General features: G+C 39.4%; 1 protein-coding gene across 1 annotated transcript; it reads left to right on the top strand.

Moving 5' to 3' along the window:
* The first annotated feature begins 3532 nt into the window (after positions 1-3532).
* LOC121942243 (pre-B-cell leukemia transcription factor 1-like) lies at positions 3533-16227 on the top strand. Its single transcript, XM_042485389.1, has 8 exons — positions 3533-4440; positions 6398-6471; positions 12932-13176; positions 13356-13546; positions 13670-13805; positions 13932-14088; positions 15482-15557; positions 15798-16227. Exons 1-7 carry the CDS (start codon positions 4277-4279, stop codon positions 15523-15525), a joined length of 1011 nt encoding a protein of 336 aa, XP_042341323.1. The 5' UTR covers positions 3533-4276; the 3' UTR covers positions 15526-15557; positions 15798-16227.
* The last annotated feature ends 508 nt before the right edge of the window (positions 16228-16735 follow it).

Genomic DNA, 16735 nt, shown 5'->3' with positions numbered 1-16735 from the left:
TGATTAAATTTGCTAATGATTATTTTGGACAACGGCATGTGGCTGTCTGTTATAGAATAGTAAATCTGCATTGTTTATTTTTTTAAGCATAAAATGTGCTGTATTGGCAGGGTCTTGTCTAATGTATATTATAGTTACTCCCTTTTTTCATGGTGACAATAGGACAAATACAGAATGTCACTAGCCTTTTCAGTGAAGGTGCTGCTTTGTCGCCAATGCTTTGTGGGGTGACACAAAATGTTATTTTCACAACAGCAGCTGCAGTGGGGTCACATCCAGACAGGCTATCGTGTCCTTGGTTCTCACTTCTCCTGAGGTGAATGTTTATGGGATGTTTGTATCTGTACTGAGTAGTCAATGAGCACAAGGAATGTAAATAATCCAGTGAAAAATTCCCCCAAAATGGTAAATCAGGACAAAGAAGTCACCTTTAACCTATGTTTGTAATTCCCACCATGCAGCAGCTGCATGCACATTAGGAATAAAGCCCTTTGATAGCTGCAGACGCTCAGACACAGACACTTCTCATAATTAACTCTAATGTGTGTGTGCATGTGTTAAACTGAGAAAAAGATACTCGACTGGAGCATCCAGAGGTGCTCAGGTCCCTGTTGGCATGGCAACATGCAGAGCAGACCATGAGGGGCTGTTGTAGGGGGAGGGTTGGAGCAGGCTGACTGCTCCATCTCTGTGAAAATAGTATGTGTTTATTCAGACCATCTATCTTTATTGGCTGATTGGCCAATTAATGAGAATGAGGCAGATGTAATCTTCTGGGACTAAAACAAAAGGGAGGAGAGGCAAATTACCAGCAAGTGCATCCGTGTGTGTCTGAATTCCTACACATCTGTGTGTTTGCTAGCCGGGGGTGCTTGCAGCTGCCTTTGTGTGAGTGATAGTAAATATGAGAGTGATGGACCACGTGAGAGAGAACAGGTTCAGACACTCTGGTACTTCCTACTCTGCTGGGAGATTCATTCATCTTTTCCCATCGCCGACAAAAATACACAGCGCTAATGTGCACACAAACACACACTGCAGACAAATACACTGAGATTACATGCACACAAACACACACCGCCGTCTCAATCACAGTGGATTGACGAGAAAAACACAACAGACAGACAGACAGACAGACGCACATGCGCGCGCGCGCGCGCGCACACACACACACACACACACACACACACACACAGGGATTCCTCAGAGCCTACAGATATGAAGGGGGTGGTAGGCCCAGGGTGTGGAAGTAAGTATTCAGTTTCTTCACTTAAGTAAAATTACTAATATCACCCTGTGAAAATACTCTGTTACAAGTAAAAGTTCTGCATTGAAAATGGTAAATGTAAGTATAATTTGGAAAATGTACTTAAGAATTATAAAATCAGAAAAACACCCCAAACTTTAAAATAAAAAAGGGAAACACACACGAAATTATTTTTAAAAAAAATAAAAAGAAAATAGAATGTTCATCAGAATAGTTAGCAATTAATTTTCTGTGAATCAACTAATTGATTAATAAACTAATTGTTGCAGCTGTAATTAAACTGTTTGTTTATTAATTTTCTGACATACATCATATTTTGTAAACCCTTCTTATGTTTTTTATGCAAAATCTTAATTTGTAAAACTAAAAATGTAGTGAGGTAAAAAGTACACTATTTCCCTCTGAAATGTGGGGTAAAAGTATTAAGTAGCATGAAAATAAAATAGTGAAGTAAAGTACAAGTACCTCAAATTCATACTTAAGTACAGTACCTCAGTAAATGCACTTTGCTACATTCCAACACTTGGTCCGCCTAAGTGTATGAAAGGTATGAGATAAGACCAGATACATTCACACCAGTCGTCTTATAATGTCTTGTAAAAATATAATCTTATTATAGACAACACCATACATTAGATGAGGTCACCATGAACTGGTGTACGTCAGAGATGCAGCCTAGGGACAGGGCGCGCACACATACACGCGCGCGCGCGCACACACACACACACACACACACACACACACACACACACACACTAGTATTGACAGCAACATCATCATCATCGTCGTCAACATCAACAACAACATTGTTTCCATGGCGAAATGGTTTCCTCCTCTCGCGGTTTCAACTCAAACTGCAGCATTCTCCAGAGCCCTCCGACAACTGATGGAGAGCTGCGTCAAGAAAACCAGCAAAAGGCCAAAAAGAAGCCGGAAAATAATCACTGTGACTTTCAAAATAAAAGCGCTAAAAGGCTGGAATTCACGTTTGTAGCCCATTGTAACCCACTGTTTCATTTCTGTGCAGTTTCACTGATTTTGCAAGGTGGCACACATCATTCTGACCAGTGTTTCATAAAGTCGGATTATATGAGCTTAGCTATTTGTGTTTCAGTATCCATGTAATTCAATTTGACGTGGCATCAGTACTACATGGGCATTAAAATAACGTGGCCGTTCACCTTCACCTCCAGGTCAATTCTGTGGAAGACTTCAGACACCTCTGACTTTTAGAGGCTCTGCTCTATCAGAATATGAGTATTTCCATTTTGTAATACTTTATACTTCTACCTCACTACATTTTGGAAGCGAATACTGTACTTTGTACTCAATTACATTTATTTGACATTAGATATGCGTTACTTCGCAGATTAAGATTATTACTAAAATAAAACAACCAATAGATTACTATGTTTTATTATAAATGAATCTACCTGGCAATAATAGCCTAAATAAGCCCCGCCTTTATCAGATGCAACATAAGTTATGTTTAGTGCATCATATTGGGCCCTATTATCCAGTGATATTGCCTTCCTAACATATATTATTCGTAAATAGGCATTCTACTCAATGTGGACTTGTAACTGCAGTACTTTCAGTATATATTGATGCTACTACTAAGTCATTGTACTTGAGAAAGAATGCAAGATTGAAAATGTACTTTTATACTGTGGTATTATTACATTTATTTAAGCTCTGACTGAATGCATCCTCCACAGCTACCAGCCCCTTCAGAAGGACATTTTGCATTGATGCAGACTTTTATAATGTGAAAATAGGGGGAGCACTTCAAATATTTTTTAAAAAACTAGGAAGGGAGTTGTGTTTTTTTTTTAAATTTTTTTTTATGGGGCTTAGGGAAGGGACATTTAACTTTAAATTGTCATATTTTGAATTTATTGTAAACACTTTCAAAGCCCCATGCCTGGAAGTGGGGTTGAATGCATGTTTTCTTTAAAACAATATTCAAAATAACAGAATTTCACAACTATAAAATGTGAAAAATGGTTATTTGTAGTGCACGTTCCCCCAGTCACCCTGGGAGGCTCAAGCAAAAATATTTGCAGCTCTGCGGAGGGTCACACCCCAGCTACCCCCCTACTCTAATAAGTGATGTACAGTCCCTTAGGCGTCATTAAACACGGGCCCTTAATGGGGCAATCTGCGTTAAGGTATATTCATTTGAAATATTTTAGCGGAAGTAGTCTTTTCTCGCGCTGTGTACCTTGACAGAGGACAGCGTTGCTTTATGGTGTTTTTCTGGGAGGAGTGGGACAGCAGCCGTACAGGGACAGAAAACAGCAATAAGCAACGTCTAAAGGGGTCAAACCTGTCTGTGTTTGGACTGAAAGAGACAGACGAAGCTCCTCGGGAATACGGAGTACCTCTCCTCGACCATATTTTCGGTGACCGTGTCGGTTCTCACTTTTAATTACCGAGCAGTACATGGGACTCATGGAGAAAAGGAGAGCAGGCGGAGACGACGACATCAAAGGGGCTCCCGGGTCAGTAGATATAGCCATAGCACCGTTCAGACCGATATTTAAAACGCAGAAAATGAACAGCCGCTCAGAAAAGGAATGAGCTTTGTAACAAGCCGGTTTTGTTCAGTGTCGGGAGCCTCTTGGTTGTTATTTCAGGGGAAGAAAAGACGTGCCTATGCGCGTCTGGTCACTAAAAAAAAAACAACAGTAAAGGCCAGTATTTTGTGAGTCGTGCCCTCCCATGCCAAAGAAGAAATCGAGTTTCCAGAGCTCTAGTTTTGTAGCGTTTTCTTCAGATAGCCTCGGTAAATGCTGCACCTTTGTCTCCTTCTCTTTGTTACTCGACACAAGCAGGCACCAGCTGAGGCAACACTTCTCTCACTCCTGAGCCCTGTATGTTTTTTTCATGTGAAACTTTTCAACCTCTTTTTTCTAAGTGCTGAAAGTTGGAGAGGGAAACCCCCTTTTCTAGTGATCCTCCTCCTCCTCTCATCTCTCCCTCCACAATAAGAGGCACATTGCAGGTATGGAGGAGCAGGCCCGCATGATGTTGGGTCATATTGGACTAAGTGGACTGTCTCATGAGGATGTGGATAATCACACCCTCGGTCAGCCGCAGCAGGACATTGGGGACATCCTCCAGCAGATCATGGTCATCACAGATGAGAGTCTGGATGAGGCCCAGGCCAGGTAATAACAAGGTCTGATAGATGGCAGAACATGGTAAAGAGCTGGATTTGTGTCTGCACAGGGGGAATAATAGTAACAGTATCCCCTCAAGGATGCATGGTTTTACACACACGCTGTAACATGCGGTAATACACTCTAATAACACCTCCCACATACACAGCGCTGTTTGGCATTTTGTGCCATCTCCAGCTGTGCATCACCACCTTTCACCCCCACAGGCCTAATCCAGGACTGACTCTATGGCACTCCACAAACACAGGGCTTTAAATCATACAGTAACACACAGGGATGTGTAATAATCCAGTATTATTTCATGTCTCATCATGTAGGAGTCCCACAAACTACATAAAATTAGTTGTATGTATGAAGACATTGATTTCACTTTGATTATCGTATATCGGATTTTGCTTACATTATTATTATTATTATTGTTATACGCACTAACAGTGGTTACTTAAGTATTTTTGTGATTGTCTGTACTTTACTAGTTTTTATATTTCTGTCAACTTTGACTTTTATTCCATTTCTCCTATGTATTGTCTTTACTCACCACAAAAGAGGGAAGGAATTAGGAAGAGAGGAGGGGATGGGGGGATGAATGAAGGAATGGAAGGACCTGGATTTTCTTCAAATCCCATATGTTGTAAAAAAAAAAAACCAACAAAACAAAAAAAAAAACCCAAACAGTTTTTCTTCAAGTGTAATGTACACTCCATTTGAAGGTGGTGTGTATTATGAAGAATTAAACCTCTCAATAAACTCTCAAATTTCTTACTGCCAAAATTTTTATAAATAGTATTTACTTTACTTTTATGTAATTTAATATCATAAAAATGTTTTTTTTTATACTTAAGTACAATAAATATTAGACACTTTAAGGCTTTTACTCAAGTATTACTTTGAGGTACTTCATTTATTACAGCATAGTAATAGGGGGAAGTATCCTTATTAATACTGTGATAATTTCAATCTCATGTAATTTACAATACAATTAAGTCTATCACCGTAGATTACTCAAAATGGTATTGCAACACTTCTGGCTGTAACACTGTGGACATAAGTGTGATACATGTAGAATAAAACCAACTATTCTGTGAGACATCACGTTATTTGTTTAGTGTTTGAATACCCTTTTAACAGGAATACTCAACTTGCTTTGCCAGAAGCCAACTTTTGCAAAATGACAGGAGGCCAGGGACCATTTCATGAGCAAATATTAAAAGTATTTATCAGAATCAGAAAATCTCTATTGTCCGTCATGACAGAAAATTGCCTTGGATGTCGCTCATACAACAAACAACGCTATAAAAGAGTAAGACTAGAAAGACACACAATTCCTAAAACCAGATGAGATAAAATACAGAGCAAAACACACACACACACACACACACACACACACACACACAGGTCAGGTGTATGCAGGTGTATTTTGATGTATTTTATACACTCTGAGACCCTATTTATGCCCCAAGTGTGATAAAATTCCTTCACTTCATTTTCTAATGTATCCTTGAACATCAAATTTCAGGAAAGGAATTTACTAATGTAACAAAACGGCACAACACTGGTAGAGTGTCAATATTGAACTGCAGAAAACAGTATGACATTATAGTGCAGTATTGATTATTTCTGCCATCCATATTGCACGTCGACTTCCATTTTAAGTTTTCAAAGTTTCTGCATGATTGTGCACTCAGCCTGTGCTCTTTTCTGTCTTCACCGAGTTGAGAAAGTCGAGGTGAATTAGACAACTATGTGCTCAGGCCTGTTTTCAGTCAAATGCTTCAACAGGTCTGGTTGCACACTCACTCATCTGAATCCAGTCTGTTCAGCACTGACTTGCAATGTGTCTCTGTGATCTATTGCCAGTGTCTGTAACCAAAAGAATATGAAGTCGAGCAAATAATGGTTTGTAATTCACAATCTCTGTCTCTCTGTCTGTCATTTTCCATAAAAGGAAACATGCTTTAAACTGCCACAGAATGAAGCCGGCCCTCTTCAGTGTCCTGTGTGAGGTCAAAGAAAGGACAGGTGAGTTGTCCATTTGCTTCATGGACTCTTATTTTTTCACAGCAGCCAGTAAAGAGAAAAGGCTTGCATACTGATAAGGATACGCATCTTTCAGTGCATCTGTGACTGTAGTTGAGGTTAATCCCACATTTCACGTACACATTTGAACTTCAGGCTACATTTTCATTATTTTAGGTCAAATTGAGGATAAAAGGAAGAGCGTATTTAAGGAGGAACAATTATGATGACACATCATAGAGATCGTAGACAGAAAGGTAGAAGCATATTCTATATTAGTCTACATTTTCCCGGCCCTCCCTTCATCTACTGCTACTTCTTATCAATGAACTTTCTTCACCTCTGGCTCTTGTAATCGGTTTGTGATGGCACTTTTCTAAAACTCATCCTCTGCTGGATGTTCTCCTCCAAAATCTAGGTTGTTAAAAGAATACATCACCCATGAAATGACATTTGCATATCTTTTAGTCATACTGTGTGACCTTGAATTTGTGAAGAAAACGTTTTTTCTCGCATTGCTGCATGTAAAAGGGTGAACAAATTGATTTTTGATTATTGGGTGCCACGTTTAGCAGATATACGAAAATGAAAATGCATTTGTTTGGGAAGTACTGAGCATACAACTGGATAAATGATAGATACTGCACAAGTTGTGTGAGAGTTGGCAACCACATGTTTTGATGTTGATGAGGGTGGTCCCCAGTCGATCAGTGAATCAATATGTTTGCTGATCTCCTTGGAGGCATGAGAGAAAAACAACATTTTCTTCACAAATTCAAAGCATCACTGCATGACTAACTGATAATTAAATGTTAATTTTGTGGGTGAAGTGTTCCTTAAACTGGAGGAATGTGTGCCAGCAGCATAAACTGAATAGTAGGAGGATGGTTGTTGCAAAGATTTTACACCTGAATATTAGATCCTGATACTCAGTCCCACCTCACTGATGCAGCACTGAATAAAAAATTACAGTCAAGGGCCTAATTTTGTGTTTTACCTGGAATATAATCATCTTTACTCGGCTTTTTTCGGCTTTCCACACGCAAAGCAGACAGTAGTATGTGAGCTGCACAGCAACCCTTGTTATTACCTCATTTCATTCATTTAGCTCGAAAATGGGAACCCTGTGGTTGGCACTAGGAGGGATGCAGAGTTTCCAAGGCAACTAGTTGTCTCACCTACTCACCATTCATCTTTTTTTTTTTTTTTTATGCACACCCAACGGCCTGAATTTACAAAGCCAGCCACAAAATTCCATTAGTCTGTCTGTTCAGCTCAGATGTATATTTCTCACAGCACAGCATCAGCCCTTTTTACAGAGATGGCGCTGTAGGGCCACAACACAGTCCCTCCTTTATGCTTTTTCCTTTGCATTTTCACACAGAACCAAACAATGGCTGCATAATGCTGCCCCGGTGTATGATCTTAGACAGCATAAACAAATGAGGCGTGACGTTTAACACAACAACGCCTGCCCCAACATACGCATCAATAGTGCGTTTGCAGACATTTTCTGCCGCTATTCTTCTTCGAGTTATTCTTCTTCGCTGCTTTTTAAATTACACACATAACACATCGTCAAAATGTCTCAACCGTCCCAGCCATGGTTACGTTCTGCCCGCTGTCACTTTTATACAGTGATCGATTCGGCACTAGCTGCAAGAAGAGAGAAGCAGGGTGTGCTTTAGGGCGTGGCTACCTTGTGATTGACATGTTTGGCATTCGTAGTGTCCTCGGTGACGGCCGAAATGCCAAACTCAAAGCTTCAAAAAGGAAGTCCACAAACCAACAGGTGAAGTCGCTATTGCCACGTCCACTTCTGCAGTCCGTAGTTTTGCCATAACTCACTCAAACAGAAGTAATTTGTGAATTTGTTAGGCATATTAGTTAGGAACTAATTTTACGTGAATGTGAATGATTATTTAATTAACCAAATAATTTAAGCAATAATTTGGTATGAATGGTCAAATGTGTTTTGAATATTATTTGTATGTTAAAAAGGCAATAGACTTTTCTTTCCCTATACTTTCCACTAATGTGTTGTTGCTCATTCACTCTGATTTGACCAATTCTATTATGCCCAATAACTGATGGAATTTTTTAGGGAAACACATTGCTCTGAAAAACATTTTATCTCTGTGGTTTTTAGGGCAGTCTGCATATGTAGGTTATTTTGAAAGCTTAGAAGATGTATCACTCTTCTCTCTCTTTTAATTTTAACCAAGCTTCTGCTTCTGCCGTTCTGTTGTCAGTGTCTCGTTCTCTTCCTCCGTCCTGAGTTAGAACCATTAAAAATAACTCCTCACATGACGGCCACAGTCCAAAATGCTGCTGTTTTATTCAATATCAACCTCCTGCAGAGCTGGAGAACCACTGTTTACGAGGTGCATGCCTCTCGTATTATTATATGTGCTCCTGGCATCTTCTGCTGGCTGTATCTACCCTCATTTCTCTGTTATCCGATTCCCTCCTTCCCAACTCTTTCATCATGCTATTCCCAGTACAACTCTCTATTTTTATCATCACTTTTTTCTGGGAATTGTAGTGCACAAAATAGGACAGAGGCAAAGTAAAAAAAAAAAACAAAACAAATGACAAGAGAGAGGGTGGGACAGATTGATGGATGAGTTGGAAGGAGAGGCAGTAATGGTTGTGTTTCATGGATTGGCAGACAGTTGATAATCTCCAGACCCCAGAGTCCTGTCAGTCTTCACTACTAACAGATACTCAGTGGGGGACAGTTTGCCACCCATGGCTTCAACTGAGCTCACAAAGCTGGATTTACTCACGAGGCGTCATGGACGGCAGCTCATCTCTTTATCCTGTGCACTGTGTGGGAGTGTGTTGTGTTTGTGCACTCAACAGAGTCACTGGCTGCCCCAAAATACGGACTAATTATTAAGTCATTAACTGTAATGGGACCCGGTCCTGTTCCACTGTAGTCGTCTTTTCCTTTCTCTCATCCACTGCCGTGCACTCGGTTGCCAGGTTATTACTAATGCGGTCTAATACAACAGGCCTATAATAAATCCTCCCTTCATCAATGGTTAAATGTTCAGTTTTTGTTTAAACTGTTTAGGACAGGCGTTGATTCAACTAAATAGTCATTTTGTTGCTGTAGTTTGGTGCTGTTGTTCAAATATTTAGTATGATGTAAATTGGTCGGTCTTCAGAAACTCTTCCATGAGAAAAACCTCTCAGTACCCCCAATAAACTGAATATATACTTTACCGTAAATGCAATTAACTGACAGTTTACTCACATGTATGTTTCTTTGTTTCCATACCAAGAACTACTGAAATTTCTTGAGTCAAACAATACTCGCATTTGATCCTTTTTCCAGTCGTGGTCTTAAAATGGACCATATTTCTGTTGCTGCCGTATCCTGAGTAGCGAAAGATAAGTTTAACATCTGTGTGGTTAGCACAAGTTAACGTTGGAGCTTAGGCTAACATCCAACAGCATGCTGTTAAATGGTCTAAACAAACTCACACTGAAACGGCTTGGTTCGGTAGTTAAATATGTTGATAACTATCATGTATTGTTAGCAGTGTGATACTGTCATATAGCCCTGTCACCGTGTGTTTGAGCAGACTCTCACCGACTGTCGTCAGTGCAGAGCTCACATTCCCACAGCAGCTACAATTCAAACAGTCTGTTGTGAAGTCATGGGGGTGTATTAAAAGAGTTGGCAGTTCAGATGCCACCAAAATATTCCAAAGTGTCTCTGTACTACACGCCACTCCATTCACTCTATCGGTATTGGTATCACTTTAAGGGTACCTGTATTGGTATAGGTATTTTTAAAAAAAAATGTAAATAGATGCTCAGCCCTAGATGTTGGATATGTAAGTGTAAAAGCAGGGAAAAGGGCACAAATGTGGAGTAGTACTTTTCTGTGAACTGGTAATCCTCTTTGTTTGTCCATGGTTTTAACAAACAGGTGGATGGTCTTTACAGTCTGTGATCTGTAGCCATGGAAGACACTCGCACAGGTTCACCTGACAGCCAGGCTGCATGACTCTGAAGGTTGTTGTCTTATATTGTAATCTGATTAATGTGGCACATTATGTGTTAGCTGCAGTATACTCATATTTGGATGTAAAAATGCATCTATAAGTTGCATATTAATGTACTGTTATATGGTTTGGGAAATCCCCAGTGTCCAATAGAAAATTGGAGGCCATCACTGACTGTTAGTGTGTGTGAGACGGCTGTTAGCCAGATGCGGAGGCTGTCACTGCCCTCCTTGCCGGATTATAAATGTGATCCCTAGAACTACCCTGTAATTGCCACCTCATTTGCATAACTGTGCAAATTAACGACCTCTCAAATGAGCTTTAATTTTTCATTGGGTCTTTAGTCGCTCCTTAAGAGCTGGCGTTAATTAACAGCTGTGTGTGTCTGTGTGCGTCGGCAAGGATGCATGTGTATGTTTACCTGTTTTTCTTTGGGGCATGGGGATGCCAAGGAAAGCTGGCATCACTGCCATAGCAACAGCCACTGTTTTTATAGGTAAACCTCCGCCTGGCAGTTGGCGGATTCTTCATAATTTGTCTCTCTGCCCCTTCCTCTTCCTTTTTTCTTTCACTCCAAGTGCACAGACACCAATTGAGTTCCTCTCGGCCTCCAACAAACAGAGCTCTAAAAAGAAAATGAAAAGAAAAAAAGGGATCAAAATCAAAGAAATTACCAGGAAAAAACTGCTTAAAAATTCTAATAATTCAGGAAAATAATTTTACATATATAACTATGATTATCATAAATACAGTTCTCAGGACATTTTTTTTCCTTAGTTTTAAAAATATAATTTTCTAAATCTACAGATTTCTTGCAGTTTGTGGGGCATTTCTTGCCAAGTTGCTCCTTGCCTTTTTCCCATGTTTTTGAAAGGAATCAAACAAATTTGCTCATCGTTCAAATGTTTGAATTCACGTGAAAGGCATCTAAATGCACCACAAGAAAAGTGATATCTGTTCAGGTTTCAAAGGGTTAAACAATGGTTTCTCTAAAGATTTTTGAAACTGTACTGTTTGTGCTGTGTATTTGATTTTAAGTGGAAAACTTAACTCTTTTGAAGGCCTCTGTAATGTTTCGTTATCATTACCACCTTTAGGCCAGTAGCCGACTGTTGCTACACGTCTAGGAAGAGACAAGCCAAGTGTCTGGACATGAGATGAAAAACTAGGGCTTGTGTCTCTAGTGCTCTGCAGATTGATATTTTTATGGAAATGTTGTTTTCAACCTTGTGTTTGAGGACATTCTATTGATTGGACAATTCAGAAAAAAAGTGAGTCCGTGGCAAAATGAAAGAATCTGAATAAGGTGTTGAAAAAAAGGTTTCGGGCCTTGTATTGTGAGACAGTGCTCTCTGCTGGCTGTGAAGGGAAGTCTAGTTGTACTCAAGAACACAGACTTTGGAGTTGTGTGCAATTTGGTGTTGCACAATTGTTTTTCCCAAATTGTGCTGTAGACTGTGTGACAAATGTAAACACTTTGTGTGACAGAAAAGAAAAAATATTCAGTGCACACCACATGAAAAAAACAAACCCTGTTTTCTACGATTCTTTTATTTCTTATCACAAATTTGATTCACAGCATGTTTGTGCTTTAAATCATGATGCAGCATTTATTCAAAATTTTGAAAAACACTAAACAAGATGAGATAGAGCTTTATTCAGCCTGAGGGAAACTGCTGTGCAGCATTTATCATATAAAGTCAGCAAAGCAGCAAAGCAGAAAAGAAATGTGTTGTAAATATAAAACACAATATATAGCAAATATAAGATTAAATAAAAACTAAATAACAGTAAGGTGCAAAATAAAACAACGAGCTCACCATAAGGTTCAGAATATAAATAAAATAGCTGTGAATTATGTAAAAGTGATTAAAAAGGGATGACATGTAAAATATGTTATCTGCCATGAAATCTAGATTTGACCTGCTGAAGCGTCTCCTGGCAGAAAGAATTAAATGTTTGAAAGCAAAGTTTGACTGAATGCCGGCAGGTTGTGTGCCTAATGTCTACTGATGTCGTGTTGTTGTAACTTCGATGCGTGCAGTGTGCTGTGCATCCTGTTTTTCTAGTTCTGCATACTGTAGCTGAGCCAGAAACTCTGACTGATTATTTCAGTGTTACATAAGCAGGATAGGTAAAGTTATTATTCTGCTTTCTCTTTTACCTTTTTGCTCTTTTTACCCACTGATGTCTCTGTTCTTGAGTTTGTTCTGTTCTCGCTGCATCAAAGATGCTTCATATTTTAAACAAAGAAAGCACTGAACTCAGAATTTACTTAACTGAAGCAGTTTACAGTACCTCCTGGCAGTGAATCCTAAAATTAAATACTGCCAGGCAAAAACCCCTCAGAGCAAAACAAACAAACAGCAGGAGGTGAGTGTGGTAAAAAAAAAAAAAAAAAAAGAAGAAGAAGAAAACGTTGTTTTTTTTGTCTATCCCCACAGCCCTAAGCATCCGAGGCGTCCAGGAAGAAGACGCTCCAGACCCTCAGATCTTGCGCCTGGACAACATGCTGTTAGCAGAGGGGGTTGCAGGTCCGGAGAGGGGCGGGGCCTCTGCAGCTGCAGCAGTGGTTGCTGCAGCAGCCGGAGGGTCGCCTGATGAGGGGGGTTTAGAGCACGGCGAGTACAAAGAAAAGCTCGCTCAGATCAGACGGATGTACCACTCTGAGCTGGAGAAATACCAACAGGTGTGATATTTTTAAAGGTTTTACAGTGATTTCATAACAGGGAGAGAAGTTCTGTACAAACTTCAGCACAACTACTGTGATAATAAAATAATGCTAATCATATAATAATACATATGCTCCAGGTTCTAAGAATACTCATCATCTTCATATCTGACCGACTCGTCACTCCTCCCGTACAGGCGTGCAATGAATTCACCGACCATGTGATGAATCTGCTGAGGGAACAGTCCCGTACGCGGCCCATCTCCCCCAAAGAGATAGAGCGAATGGTTGGAATCATTCACCGCAAGTTCAACACTATCCAGATGCAGTTAAAGCAGAGCACATGTGAAGCCGTCATGATCCTACGCTCCAGGTTCCTGGACGCCAGGTGGGGTTTGCATTTGTTTGTTTTCCGGCTTCCTCTTAACTTTAATCATCCAGTGTGTGAAAACGTACGTATAACATGAACGAGAGTTTTTGAATATGGTCAAGTGTTGTCTTTGTCTGTCAGGCGGAAACGAAGAAACTTCAGCAAGCAGGCGGCCGAGATTTTGAACACATATTTTTACTCCCATCTGGCAAACCCCTACCCCAGTGAGGAGGCAAAAGAGGACCTGGCCAGAAAGTGCTCCATCACTGTTTCTCAGGTCAGGATGTGAAACGCGCACTGGGAGAAAAAGAGATTGTATACACATACTAGACATGGTTTCCTGAAGCCTGCTGGATTTCCAGACTTGCTTTAAACTTAGTATTTACGTCTCTAACTCACTCAGGTGGCCAACTGGTTTGGAAACAAGAGGATTCGGTATAAAAGAAACGTTGCAAAGTTGCAGGAGGAAGCTAACCGGTATGCTGTGAAGACAGCTGTTGATGCCGCCTGCGTGTCTTTACAGGCGAGCCAAGCCAGCTCTCCAGCCACACCAAACTCAGGTACACAACACACATTCCTCCTTTCGTCAACATAATTCCTGTTTGATCATTTGTAATCTTAGCCATGAGAATGCTGAGGATGAAATAAGTTCAAAGAAAGTACCGTGAATCCGCTAATGGCGAGCAGTAGTAGTTTGCTTCCCACATTTTGCACAGTGACAAACGGTGAAAAAAAATCAAATTAGGGGCCCTGAAAGTGGAGGAAAAGCATTACCCTTAATGAAGAATGTTTTCATAAGATTTTAAATTTAGTTGAGCACATAACAGAAGTAAAATATAAAATCACGTTTCCTGCACGTCCTTAAAAAGTCTTTAAAAGCATTTAATTCATTCGTCTAAAACTAAGGCCTTTATTGGCATTAAAATGTCGTAAATGAACCTTACAAAAGTCATAAAAATGCTAAGACATAGCAGGTAGGATATTGTGAATAATTCTTCTCTGATGTTGCATGGTAAAATTTCAAACTATTTGGTAATATCTATTTTTAAAAAGAATGCCTCTTGCACTAATGTCACACAGATCAGGATAGAAAAATAAAAGTTTTAATTTTTTTTTCAACATTTGAAGATCGACCAACCAAGAAATCTGGTCTTTAAAGTTGTTTTTAATTTGATAAGCATTTGATATGCTATTTTGTGTAGCTTTATATTGTGTGTTTTGTATGTCGTGCAGTTTTGAGTTTGATGTTGCATTGTCTGTATTATGCCTTCTTCTTTGCATCACTTTATATCATGTGCAATTGTGGCTGCTATGTCTTGTCTATATTTAGTTTATATTTTTATAGTTATTGCGTTGTTTTTTCTCTTACCCGCCACAGGGATGCAGATGCAAACTAGCTTTAAGCTATTATGTGTTACAGTGAATCAAATGCTACATGGTCCCTTTTAAAGAAATAAACCAATAAAATTTAACTTCACCAAAATGTTTATGCTTTACGTTACAATAAACATTTATTAGTTAATGTTTTTATTTTCCTTTAATTTTTGTGGCATTAAAAGTGTCTTAAAAGTCTTAAATTTACCTTGCTTTAAGTTGCAGGAGTTGTGTAAAATATGATAATGAATTGATGACATGACTGTGAGCTTTAGTCCTCATTAAACTGTTTCCATATCGAGTCAGTCTGAAGACTCCAAATCAGGTGTATACTGCAGTATGAACACGGGGTTCATTTAAAGGTGACCTATTACGCTCATTTTCAGGTTCATACTTGTATTTTAGACTTTCTTATAGAACATGATGACATACTTTAATGTTCAAAAACACGCAATTTTCCTCAAACTGTCGACAACGGAACACCTGTATTCACCTTCTGTCCGCTCATACGTGCCTAAAAACCGTCCAGGTTGGACGCAGTATTTTGTTTACAGTTTTCAAATGTGTGTATGCCAACAGGAGGATACCCGGCCCCGTGTTTCACCCCTGACGGGAGGTTATGAGGACCTTCCCCAGAGGAGTTTCCAGTTTCCACGTGAGTGGCTGTGGTCACACATTGTTGCTATAGTTACACACTCTCCAACTGGGTAGTCATGGCAACAGCCTTTCCCTGTTTGCACATGATATGGTCTGATATGTTTTGTAAACCCTGTTGATGTAGTTTCTTAACATATACTGGACTACATCACCGACTGAACCTGGACCCGAGGTCGATGTTCAGGATTACACGAAGCTAAGATGTAATTCTTCCTCTCTGAACATCTGTTTGTTGCAGAGTGATGATGACTGGCGGGACAGCGGTGATTCCTTTTCCCATCTCTCTCCCACCCAGAGCAGCAAGGAGCAAGCACAACATCACCTTCAGCTGATGCTCCACCTTCCCTCCCCGTCCTGTCCCAGTACAACCCAGACTGTAGGCCGACCTCCAGCTGAGCCACAGAATATTACCAAAACTCTGCAACTTTTCCTTTGTTTTGCTTTGTGATACTGATCCTTTTTTAACACCTCTGAGTTTTTTAACCCCTCCACTTCATGAATGTGTTGACAAATATTTTTGTTTTATTCTTTTTACTATTACTTACGCCAACTTTCTTTGATTTTTTTTAAAAATAATAAATAAACGAATGAGGAAAATGACCTTTTTTTAGTGTACTGCTTCACCCTCAGTGAGTCACGCACTGTTTGAAGGTTTAGTATGTGTCCTTGAACCAAATGTAGATCCATCATTTCATTTCAAAGAATTAAAATGAAAAAAAAAAAAGAACAAAAAGCATGTGCTCATTTTAAGATTTGAACTACAATTTTATTTTATATTTCTTTTCAGTTTTTTGGGATAAAAGTTGTCATAGAGAAAATGCATTGAAAGAGTATAAAAACATCAACATGGAAGAAATGACCACAAATGAATGACAAACTTGACACTTGTCAAATTTGTCATTACTCAATCCATTAAAATATTCTTTTTACTGCATTTTGTTGTTCTGCAATCAGTACAGTCAATTAAGGTCCAATAATCAGTGTTTTGTTTGTCAGTAGTGATAAACTGATGATTAATGATAGAGACTGCTCTTTTCAGTGATTTCTGAGGGCTCTTTGATGTTTTGAGTTTTTTGAATATGTTTTTTGATATTTTAAAGCTGAATTTCCTAAATATGTGATGTAATGCAGAGCAGGTGGACCCAAATGCAGTAGACATTCTCGAAAAGATCCAGA

Source organism: Plectropomus leopardus, chromosome 4 (assembly GCF_008729295.1).
Source record: "Plectropomus leopardus isolate mb chromosome 4, YSFRI_Pleo_2.0, whole genome shotgun sequence".
NCBI classification, from domain to species: Eukaryota; Metazoa; Chordata; class Actinopteri; order Perciformes; family Serranidae; genus Plectropomus; species Plectropomus leopardus.
The sequence above is the reverse complement of the archived record's forward strand: the minus strand, read 5'-3'. Positions and strand labels throughout refer to the sequence as shown.